At 36.8% G+C, this 12,546-nt stretch overlaps 1 protein-coding gene across 5 annotated transcripts in view; it reads right to left on the reverse strand.

The window, feature by feature from the left end:
• Positions 1 to 12,546, reverse strand: part of KIF13A (kinesin family member 13A) — a 101,373-nt gene that overhangs the window by 39,772 nt on the left and 49,055 nt on the right. For all 5 annotated transcript variants that reach the window (XM_021553332.4, XM_021553325.4, XM_021553345.4 and 2 more), the window contains exons 5-11: positions 9,921 to 10,013; positions 9,242 to 9,422; positions 8,156 to 8,243; positions 6,720 to 6,854; positions 6,139 to 6,251; positions 1,100 to 1,211; positions 483 to 695 (exon numbers count right to left, since the gene is read on the reverse strand). In XM_021553332.4, the coding sequence (XP_021409007.1) occupies positions 483 to 695; positions 1,100 to 1,211; positions 6,139 to 6,251; positions 6,720 to 6,854; positions 8,156 to 8,243; positions 9,242 to 9,422; positions 9,921 to 10,013 (935 nt within the window). The remainder of the gene's footprint in view (positions 1 to 482; positions 696 to 1,099; positions 1,212 to 6,138; positions 6,252 to 6,719; positions 6,855 to 8,155; positions 8,244 to 9,241; positions 9,423 to 9,920; positions 10,014 to 12,546) is intronic.

Genomic DNA, 12,546 nt, shown 5'->3' on the forward strand with positions numbered 1-12,546 from the left:
TGGTTTTAAGTGTTGCATTTCTGACAATTTTTAATAGATTTTCACAAATGTCAGAGAGAAACATCCCCTGAATTTTGTTGTCCAATAACAGATTTATGACTTTTTACACTTTTCCATCTGACATTATATATACAGTTCACCAATGCAAAAAATAAATAAATTTGTTAATAAGTGAGTCTACACAATGAAGATGTAATCTAATCCTTATCTGTGCTGCATCAATTATTGCTTGGCCTTGAGTTCCTCAAGAACTGAAAAGAGTCACCATCAGTACAATGTTGTCCTCATTTAAAAGTTATTAAAGATAAGCATATATTATGTTGGATTCAGGATAAAAGATAGAGTTTTGGTTTTTTTTAAAAAGGAAAGAAGAAAAAAGGATGGGTGCAAGACTCTTGCTTTCCACGTTTTGTAAGAAAGCTGGTCTTCCAGAATGTGACATTTGAGAAACTCATTTTGCATTGTACTGTGTATAAAGTTACCTCAGCTTGTGAGAGCTGTTCTTTCAGTTTCTCAACTTCTTCACGTAATTCTCTGATGACCCTAGCATTTGGGTCTTCATTCACCACAGCATGATTAACTATCCTTTTGGCTCTGTCTGCATATCTCAGAGTTGAGAGTGTTTCTTCATAGTTGTCTGCTGCTGGACTAATTGTGGCTATCATGGCAGTTTGGCTGTTTCCTCCTAAGTTGTCCTGTAGAGCAGTCACAGGAAGTTCAAGAGTTAAAAACTGTTCTGAGACTATACAGTGTCTTCACAAAGAGACTTAAAATACTTAATAAAGGCATTGAAAGTACTATTTAGGCACTGAAATGTACTCTGGATATAAACTAATCTGTGTGCTCCATAAACATTTCTACTCACCTCTACAACCTTCGATTCTATTACAACTGAAAATAGTCAAGTAGGGATTTTGCACTGAATTAACACAAGATACACTTTGCTGTCCATATTACTTGGAATAACATAGCTATGAGAGTTCCTTTACTCAATTCTTTAAAAAAGATGGGAAGTCTATGTGCAGAGGCATATTACAATAATGCTACAAATGAAGAAGCTGACATCTTGTGAACATGGTGAACAGAAAATATAAATTACCTTGAGAAGCCAAGTGAGTACAGAGTCTCTGTAAGGCACAAACTTGTTTTTCCCCTTTCCTGCTGCCTGGTCAGCAAGTGATGATATAACCAAGCCCAGTGTTGAAAGTGATCTATAAATGCAAAACAGCAAAACAGCTTTAACACATATTCCAAATGCAGATTTAATAAAACACAGAAAAAACTGATTGCTCTGTAGAACTTCACATCTAATTTTTAAAATATCATAGAATTTAAGTTGGAAATGGCCACAAGAGATGAGCTAGACCATTGCCCTGCTCTAAACTATGCAGTGTATTTCTTTAAAGTTATATATTTGGAGGAAAAAAACTGGCATCAACAGTGTTTCATCATAGGTGGTACTAAGATCGTATTTCAGAAAGACTGAGACTATGTTGTAATAATTTAGAATAGTTTGAAAAGTCTAAAATAGACTGCTTCAGTATATGAAAAATCACTGCCCTTGGTTAGACAATACCTCTTCTCAGAGGATAAGAATCCTTCTGATTTGGATGCAGTCTCATGACAGTGTTACAAGTCATGTTGGCAGCACAGCGGGAACCCCTGGCTCGGGGAACAGTGGTTAAGAACGCTGACTCAAATGCCAACTAAAACAAAACAGTTCTCCAGCTATAAGGAGGCATCCTCAGAACAAATCCAGCTATGGCCCAGGAGTACTCATCTGCCTGGTGAAGCAGTGACCAGCCATAGAAGCTGCCGATCAGAAGAGGCAGACAAGGAGATCCCTTGACAAATAGGTTGGGTTATAACTGAGGTAGAGCCTCAGCAGCTTCTTCTGGGGCCCACAGACCAAACAATCTCCCACTTATAAAGGTGCTGCACCAGTGTGAAAGAGAAAAGCCCCCACATTGCTTAGCAGACAGCTGAATCCCAAACGCTCTAGAAACATGAAGAAAATAGCCAACTCATGCATTTTGGTACAGCTTCTACCAACAGCAATCCATTCAAAGCATATGTGCACTATATTATGCAATTCTTATATAAACCTGTGTAAATTTTAAGTGACATCAGGGCTCTTGGGTTGAGTATGTTTAAGATAATGAGCTTGTTGAGGAGCCTGAGAACATTAAACAGATGCCTAAAGGAGACATTGCTGAAGCCCAAGAGAATTCTGGGTCTGTCACACTCCTGCTCAAAATCCAGCTAATCTCTATAAGTACCAAGGAAAAAGCTTTAGCAGCATTGCAATTAGATAGTCAAATAATTCTTTAATTGTACTCTTCCACTCCACCCTCTTATGTTTTCTTTTCAAAGTAGTAATACTATTTTGGTTTATAGGCAGCATTTGCACATATTTAAAACAGAGATTCAGTGCTGCTTGAAACCGCCCCTGGTTCAGAAATAGCACTTAGAAAATGATAAAAATGTTGCAGAAGAGTATTTTAAGGAAGATATCCAAAGGTAAGTTAACAAGAACCATTACATGTGCCACAAAAGGTATGCCATATTGCATATAAAGACAGCACAGACTTGGGAGTAAAATTAAAAGAAATTTAAGGAAAGGCTAGGTAGGTAATCTGAACTCCCAGACAGCACTCTATTTTGTAAATTTGCCTGTAGTATAATTTTCTGATTCACCTCTGAAAAACTCATAGCAAAAAATAGAAACTTTAGTTTTGTGGCCTAAAGAAAAGCCCAACAACCACTGAATGCTTGTGAGGGGAGGACAGAAAAAGAAGAACTAGAACTAGTTCTTGCCTCCAGCCTCTGATCTCTGTAGAGAGAGATGACAGCATGCTAAACATGCAAGAGCAAATAGTAGGATGCTCCCTGATGCTCTATAGCAACCTCCTCCAGCACAACTGAAAAGCACCATCAGCACACTCCTAATGGAGTCCATGGAGCATAAAACTAAAAAACTACCCTAGACTACTTTCCTCTGATTCCTCTTTCTCTCTTTAAATGGGGGGAAATATGAAAACCAAGCCCAAACCCTGAGGGAGGGGGAAGAAATGGACAGTCAGAAGGGAAGTAGGATGAACAGGGATTCAAAAAGACCTGTGTTTGAAAACTATTTCCCACCTGGGCTGCAACACCAATTTGAGTTATGGGTACTGTATTTTAATGAACAGGAAATGATAAGGTACAGTTTATTAACATGGGATTAAAAAATGTGATAATATTACTGCTCCTTATAAATATTGATTTTATTTTAAGAGTAATATCTGCAATAAGAGCCAAATTGGAATAATTTATGTAGTTTGCTTGAGATTTCATAATACAAAGCTGCCCAACAATATAATTACAGGACTCATCAGCTGCTTTGCTTTTTGCTGGATGATGCATCAGAGATCTGTCATTACTCTGATCCTATCTCACGGTACTTATATCATGAATTAACCAGAAGTCCTAAGCCCATAGCACACAGCAGACTGAGTCACTCCAGAGGGAGCACAGTGGACTTGCTGCAAGATTACAGGAAAGTGCCATTTCTGCACACTGTCTGTTCTCCTTGTCCCTGTTCCTCAGGCACCAGGCTGTCCTTGCTAGTGGGCAGTGGGAAGCTTGCACACTCACACCACAGCCTGAGCCAGCAGCATTCAAAAGGAAGTGGCACTTGCCCATCACAGGGAAACAATTCTGTCCCTAAGTGACACCCATTCAAGCTACTTCTGTACAATTTAGAAACAAATACTTCAATGAGCAGAATCCACTTTTCTATTAATTAACTCTGAATACTAAAAACCTCCTTCAAATCAGCTTGGAGCCAGACCTGTCCCAACCTATTCCTTGTCCCCACCTACACCTTCTTTTTGCATTCAAAAGTTAAAATGACAACAGCTATGATTTTACTAATCAGAGGTAAAATTGCAGACTGCTCACAGAAAGTATTTTTTTTGGTAGCCACTAATTGACAGATTGTTTATTCTGCTTCCTCCTACTACTGTGTTCTGGAAGTTCTTTGACTACACCACAAAGAGTTGTTAAGCACCTCCTTTTCTGCACTGGGTATGGGAACTAGCACATCCTGGAGAGGAACGAGCACATCCAGCTTTCCTATGAGGTATGGCAAATCTCCCAAAAACCTCCTTTACACTAAGGTAACTCTACACCAGCTTTGAGAAAAAAACAGAAGCCATCTCCATTACAACTTAAGGGAGATATTGACACAAAATGACACAACTCTCAGTTGCTTCAGTAAGTGGGAGTGCAGCCCCACTCTGAAACATGCTGTCCCCAAGACAGGAAAGAACATTTTCAACAGGAAAGGTTGTGGGACCAAGGCTGCATCTAGCCACAGCTCTAGCCAGTTTTCATCAGAAACAAACAGTACAGACACTGAATAAACAGGCACATTATTTCCACATTCTTCTTCAAGGCAATAAAACATAAAACTAGCAGCAAGTTTACTTGCCAGCAGGTCAATTTTTTTATCTCATTAAACATAACACACGCCACCGATATATGTTACTGGGGTTTTTTATAGAAGAACTATAATAAGAAAAGGAGCTGACATAGTAAGGTTTAAATATACTCTATCAAGTAGTACTCCAGAAATAAGTTATTATCTTTCCCTAACGAGTAAGTTGCATCGTACCCTAAAGAAGATTGCACACATTGACCTCCAAAGAACTAGTCTGACTAAACATATACATCTATTTTTAGGCTTAAAAAAGTCAGACTTCATTAAAGCTCCAACAGCAAAACTCTAATAGAAGACACCAAACACTAAGAATTCTCTTTTGCCTATCAGTTCCAAAACAGATTTCAAATAGAGAATGTTAAATAAATTGACTAAGTATTACAGATTTATATCATACAAGAATTTAATTTAATAGAAAATGTAGAGCTGCTTAGTTTTCTTTTTAAAAAACTTTTTACAGACATGTTTGATGCTTTTATCTGAAGTTCTGTATTATCAGAGGTTCAGCATAGGCCAAACAACCCTCTCCTATAGCATTGATACCATGCAAGTTTAACACTGAATGAAGATACTAAAAGGAAAAAAAAAAGAAGTCTTTCTGTATCCATAGTTATATTATAGTTATATTTGTAATTTGTTAATTGCTGTTGGGAGAAGTGGCATATGAATTCTTTCCCAAAAATTAGACAGAAACATCTAATTTCACCTTTGTTTATGTAAAATACAAATATCGTTTCTAGTAAAACCAATCTGAATTTAACTAGGAACCTGTGGGGTAAGATTACAGTATCTGCCATTAGGCAAAGACAGCCACATCATTTTGTTTCATAAGAAATATGCCAATGTGGCTACCAATATGACACATTAGACACAAAGTAGATTAGAAACTAAGCTAGAAAGAGTAAACATGTTTAAATTAACAAGAGGTAAATTTGAATCATTGTTAAGTATGTGTGCTGCTCATACACATATTGTGCTGTCATTGTGAACATAAAAAAACCAAAACATTTTGTAACATTTTGAAATACATTGAAAAATCAGTGGCTTTTAATGTAACAGTTACAGTCTTTCTTTCCCAAAATATTAGTATATTTTAGACAGCAGTAATAATGCGCTACATTCTTGCTTTTGCACAATAGCACAGTAATTATGGCTAAAAATGTGCTTTGAAACTTGTCATTGCTTGAGCACAAATGCCCAAGGCAATGCTAAACCAACACAGCTTCATTCTGATCCGATTTTCTCAAACTGTGCATTATACCCTTACATATTTTAATTCATGTTGGAACAAAGCCATTCAACTCTGCAACTTTGCATTCTTCCTTGAGCAGATGATGAGACAAACACATAAGCCTGGGGACAGGGTGTATAAATGAATCACAAAAGGTATATGCTTAATTAAAGAGCACTCCTGCCACTTTTTCCAGATAAAATTCATACAGCTTTCATCTGAGTCAAGTATGAATCAGGATCCCTATGCCAATGTCAGGAAACACATGCTTCTCAGCACAGAGCAGCTGAAAGAGCCATACTGAACTGCTTCTGATGAAGCTCATTTGAGCTGACTTGTGACAAGCACACCAAGAGGTGGCCAGGGAACCAACAGTGATTCCTTCAAGATTAAGGCTCGCAGCCTGCGTATGCCGATGTCTTACTTGTTTATGTTGCTGCCTTCCTTCAGGCGCTCTCCTGCAGCTCCCGTTTTGGACACTCTCTCGCTCCCAGCCAGATCCACCAGGCTGATCTTGCTGACCTTCTCACCAGAATTCTGTACAGATGGGACATGGGAGAACAACAGCTAAGAAACACTGGCATGAAGCACTGTTCTTCATAATAATGTGGGTTAAAATATCACATTTGAGACATGAGAGATGACGGAACTGTCAGAAGTCTTATATATCTTTGAAAGTCATATATTTTCTAGTAAAGGCCTGAAGCACCAAGGAACCAGAATCAGCTGTGTGGTAACCTTATGGCAGCGTAAGCCATTAAAACATGTTAACTCCAGTAATAGTTAAAACATAAGAAAGTTTTGTGGTGTCAACATAATCTTAAAAAGCAATCCATTTGTTTTTTTATGTGGTGTGCTTCCTCACTCTTCCAGGGTTCTCTCAATCTTGATTACTGGACTCCACGGCATCACAAGTCAAAACACAGTCAAACAGATAATGTATGTGGAAGAGAAAGGAAGAAGAATCCACCACAACTTCATTAATTAATCAGCAGAAATACGTACACCAGAATGCAGGTCATAGAGTGTCTGAGTCACTGTAATATTGAACACAGCATGAGAGCGGCTGCTTTCTTCATTCATGTTGGTTGCAGCAACTGTTCGTGATTTGTTTCCCTCTGACATCAGTGACTCAATATCCTAGAGCAAAAAGAGTAAAACAGGATGCTAGGATAAAAGCAAAGTATTGTGCTTGCTGACCAAAATCCCCATCTAGATGGAAGGGTGTGTGGGAGAGAGGAAGAAGGGAAGGTAGAAGTAATGAGAAAATTCTTTGCACATTTTGAAATGTATTGCTACAGAGGCATATAAATCCACAGAACAATGTTAAATCATACCCATGGTTTTAAGTGCTACACTTAAAGCTCAGCAACTACTGTCAGTTCACATTTTCCTTATCTGCTGCTGAAATATATTGGTGACATCCACATTACAAATCATATTGTGTAATGCCAGGAATCAGGCCAGCACGGATTCACTTACACAAGTGAACACAGGGCATCTCTTTACTGACCTGCACTAATGCTATCTTCACTTAATGGCTCAAAACATTACCTCACTTCAACCTGTACCTTTGTGCAAGACAAAGATGACTACGCAGAGCCAGATATATGTGCTTACTGAGTCTTCCAAAACCATTTCTGAAGTCATCAGCCAAAACCTAAGCATGAACAACACATACTAGAATTTGCACAAAAGAGATGTGCTTTCAAACTAAGCAATTCACCATAGAAGCTGCAAAATCAGTTTTTATAATGGTATAATATGCACAGATGCTGCAGAAAACATAAGAAAAGTAGGACATAAACTACACAAATAATTAACTTTTTTTGAAAACACTTCCAAATCAGATTTCCAAATCAGTTTCCTCATAAAAAGGAAGTCCTACACAATTCATAAAACTGCACTGCTTTAATTTTTTCCATTGTGCCTACAGTGGTTCATTGCCTTCTACAATATTAATTTATTTGAATGTGTTTTGGTAAATCAAGTGGGCTTAGACGCTGTTGTGATTTAAGTTATGAATTACCTATATACACACCTATATAAAACAGAATGTAGTGTTCAACAACAAAGTCAAATTCATGCTGAAAGACTAATATCCTTATTTTAGAATCATTGTATTTCCTGTGTCAAGCAAATATAGAGTTCATGGCATATATTATATGCAGTGAAACTGCCAATTAATGACTTACTACTGCTATATTTGTAACTGACAATATAAGGGCAAACCCAATGCTTTCACATGAAATAAATATTCCTGAAGAATTAAAGATCTTTGGCCATATGTGGCCAATAGGCCAGTGATTATGGCCAATATGGCCAGAGATCATAATTCAAGAACCAAAATATCTGGATAGACATTATTTTACTACTTCTGTGACTCCTACTGCTCATGTACATAGATGTTATTTATAAACTTGTTCCTGGCTTAGATTTACCTCAAAGTTTGTAACAGCCAGCTGAGACAGGCCATCGACATATGGACCCAACACCTTGTGCTCTCGAACCTTGAGGGACTGCCGACTCCTGTGGAATAAAGTACACCTCATGCACAATCTACTAATTAGCATGGATATCCAAAAATCACCCTAATATGAAACAAGTACCATTAATATAGCAGAATTCAATGTATGTCTTTTTTAATTATAACAGGAAGAAAAAAATATTCCAGAATTTTTAACGCAAATAATAAAGACTCAAACCAATCTAACCAGTTTTGATCAATATGTATAAATTATTTTTAATGCATCTTCCCACCCTGGTATTTGTGGCTGGAACAAAACCTGAAATGCCTTGATTGGCAGAAAGAATGCTGAGCAAAAAAAGAAAAAAATGAGATTAAAAACCTTCCCCCCAGCAATTTGCTAAATTCTTTTTACATTTTCTATACTTCATTGGCACATACCAAGTAAGTCTGAAATCTATCTTAACTAACTTGCATACAACACATTCAGCAACTCTGTTCAAGAGCTGAAATATAAACCACATATATCAATGCTCAGTTGAACAAGTCTTGTCAAACTGCTTTCCTGTATACACATCTCCAAGCCAGAGAGCGTAACCACTATTTCTGTACAGACAAAACAGAAGAAAGAATTCCTAAGTAAATTCTAAGGTGTCGCCTTTCTACATTCAAAAACGTTCAATATCTAAACCATAAGGACCAAGCTGTAAATATGCTTCAAATTTCTCCTAGCTGCTGAAAATTTCTACAAAAATACTGCCTGGATCATCTGGCAAAAATGCCCCAGAATTTACTCGTATGTGGTCTTGCTTTCTGGTGGTAAAGTATTTCATAAAGTATTTGTTTGCATCAGTAGGATGCTATCCAAATGTTTAAATTAATCACATCAGCTATTATATGAATATCTTCTTCTTTCTTTGATATCTAATCCTCTCTAAAGAAGTCACATAAACATACACTCTGAAAAAAAAACCTTCTCAGGGGCTTCCAAAACCAATTCCTATTTTTATAGTTTTAGACAAAAATACAGAAGGCTGTGGGGGAAAGTGAAGCTACTCACCCTTTTGGGTCAAGCAGATCTCTGACTTTTTCATTGTAGATTTCCATATAGGACACTTCAACTTTAAAAGAATGAGATTCATTTTCTTCTACAGAGATTCTCTGAAATAAAGCACAACAGAGCCGTGGGATCAGACCCAGCTGCTCTGCATTGCCCATCATGGAAAAGGACTTTCCTGAACCTAAAAGAAAAAAAAGGAGAAGAAAACGCCTTAGAATATAATTTCTTAATTACTCATTCATTCAAGAAGCACATTTTCATTCTCTTTTTATTGCTCCAGGAGCATGTATCAGAACAACATGACATGCTATTTCAGAGAGATAGCTTATTCTTTGGACAAGGTAGAGGTAAACAAAAAGAGAAATTATCCTGAAGGTTTCTTTCAGTAGGGACATTACTTGGAGCCCCTTGGAATACACTTAAACACTCAAAACTGAATGAATCTCCATCAGGGACTACTCCTTTCAGGGCTTTGAAAGAGGCCATAACAGGTAGCAACCAGGATCATACTGACAGAGCAGCTTTTAAGAATACACTTGTCACTGCTTGTAACTAGACATATATGAAATATCATGATATTTCAAAATGTAACTTTTAAATGTCATCTACCTTAATATTTATGTTTTGTTGTTCTCACTTCCCACGTGTACAAAGTGTTCTCCCCTCTTAGGACACTCACCTGTCTGTCCGTAGGCAAAAATACAAGCATTATATCCCTGAAAGGCCTTTTCCAGAATTCCTTCTCCAAGGCACTTGAACACCACTTCTTGACCTAGAAAATAGTTGGGTTTGTTTATTTTAAATTGTATAATATACTAGAATTAACCAAAAACAAGAATAAAAAAGGTTTACACATTATTTTTTTATCATTAAGAGCACCAATGGAAGCATATTATTCATGTACAACTGAATGATAAGATCAAAACTGTTGCTACCCATGTTTAAATATATTGCTGATTATCTTGTAAAGTGAGCAGTTCTTCAAAAGGTGTCATAGAAGTTGAATGCTTACAAAAATAACACAGATGTCTAAATTTTTTATTATTTCAGTGTAGTTTCTGCAATTAATATGCATTATTTAATCACAGAGTCCTGTAACAAAAAGAGTCAAAAGAATCAAAACAAAAAGAGTAAAAATAGTCCTGTAACAAAATTTCAATGAAACCCATTGATGAACCAGGACATTAGGGGCACATAGGAACAAGTAGTTGCTCTATTGGGAACTAGCCTCAAGTTTCACCATAAGCCATTACAATTCCCCTTGTGCCAAGGTGATTCTGGAACCAAGATAAAAACATTCCAATGACATTCAGGAAGCAAATGTGTATTAGGAGGCTGTGAGACTTCAACAGGGCGGTTTGAGGACATATTCTGCCAAATCTGTAATTTGAAACATCAGCTGCAGAATTTGATATAGTCTGAAAATTGTCTCCTTGAGCCAGGCAGACTTTAGAAGCACTTCTATCTTTCAGATGTAGAAGATGAAAACAGTCATATTGTTTGTTTGTTTTTTTAATAGGAAAGCCCAGAATTTGTACACCACAAAGAGGGTTAATGTGTTGTCTGCTTTGAGTTCTGATCAGACAATTACACCAGCTGTGTGTACACCCAAAACAAAGAGAGCTGTTCACCTTCAGGTGTATGGTTTTAAATTTAGATTCGCTGCCTGGTGACTTTCTGAACACCTGTGATCAGCTGCCTCTCTCATCTTGGTATAGGAGTTTCAGCAATTGTCAGTTGGGAGAAATTATTTCTCACTGTGGGTGCAGTAGTGACTTCTGTACTCTCAAAATGGCATATACCAGCATACAATATACAATCTTGCTACACAATTACTTATGAGAACATCTACATTCCCTAGACCAGAGAATTCCTTCGGAAACACCTCTGGAATGACTGCAGAATGTTTTAGAGGCATGTAAAGAGGACAAGAAAGTACATTACTTTCATTTTCCTTTTATTATAACCTATTTTTTTTCTTCTGTAGAGAAAAAAAAACTAGTGCAGCGACAAACTATAAAATGGTCTTTGTGAGTCTTTCTAGCTGAATTTCTAAAATTCCAAAGTGTCACTGGACTTGCACTAACACAGTTCAGAAACGCTGAATATAGGAACTAAAATCAGAGGAAAATCCACTGTATTCTGGAGTAACTCCACTTGCTTCACCATGCTCATTCAGTCACTTCTCATTCAACTACGGGTCACTTGGTCATTTTATAATACCTGTGCTGAGAGAGCACTGTTCAACAGCTTGGAAACAGAGGATGCTCAACTACTGATGAATGAAATATATTAGCAGAAGATTTTAATAAGAATGTAGAATAAACAAAAAGTTGCTTTCTAACCAGCTCCTGAGGGAGCCACTTATTATCTTGCTGAGCAAGAACACAAAATCAAGCAAAGACTGAAGCTGAATATAAATATTAAAAGAAAAAGCATATATACATTACACAGTGATTGTGAGTGGAAGGCAAAACCTTTTGTCATAAGAAGAAAAAACTTTTATCACCCACTTCTGACAAACAATAAACCAGTAACCTCCTCCATGTTTCCTATGGAAAAAAAAAGCAAATACCAAAGTATTTTAAAACAGTGCATAGTCATAATGACCATAGGATGACCTACAGATTTTTTTACTGATAAATATCAGGGGAGAAATCCACTTTAAATCTCACCAGCAAAGCTGGGTTTATTTTTCAGGAGAGATTTAATTTTCAAACTGTCATCACAAACAGAAAATCAATGAGACACTGATACACAACCCTAAAATGGTATTTTTATTACATATTTGAAGAGCTCAGCAATACCAACACAGAAAAATGGGCCATTAAAGAGTGTTGTTTATAGTACCATTGAAATGATCATGGGATAAAATAAGATTTGGTTTTAAGTGCACTCACAGAAAAGAACACAAAATGCTGAACTTCAACTATAGATATTTTATTAACTTGCAAATGCAGGGCACTGAGAGTAGCAGTATCTTATCCATTACATTTTGCTATTTTTCATTAAGAAACCACACTCCCCCGCCTTGAATTTTATTAGTGGGTCTGAAAACCGATTACAAACTCTGTATCATACAAAATTATGTCCATATGCATTTACAGTCAAAAGAAATAATATAGATTCAGTGTCAACACTGCTGCATTTCTGTTTTGCTAAATAAATCTATACTGTCTGCAATTCATACTTTTTCTTATTTATACAACTTTTCTTCCACAGATGCCTAGCATTTAAGGAGGTAAGCAGTGGTTTTAACTTATGACTTAATTTTCCACAAATGGGAGAAATTTTAAAAAAAAGAT

Source organism: Lonchura striata, chromosome 2 (assembly GCF_050655825.1).
Source record: "Lonchura striata isolate lonStrDom1 chromosome 2, ASM5065582v1, whole genome shotgun sequence".
NCBI classification, from domain to species: domain Eukaryota; kingdom Metazoa; phylum Chordata; class Aves; order Passeriformes; family Estrildidae; genus Lonchura; species Lonchura striata.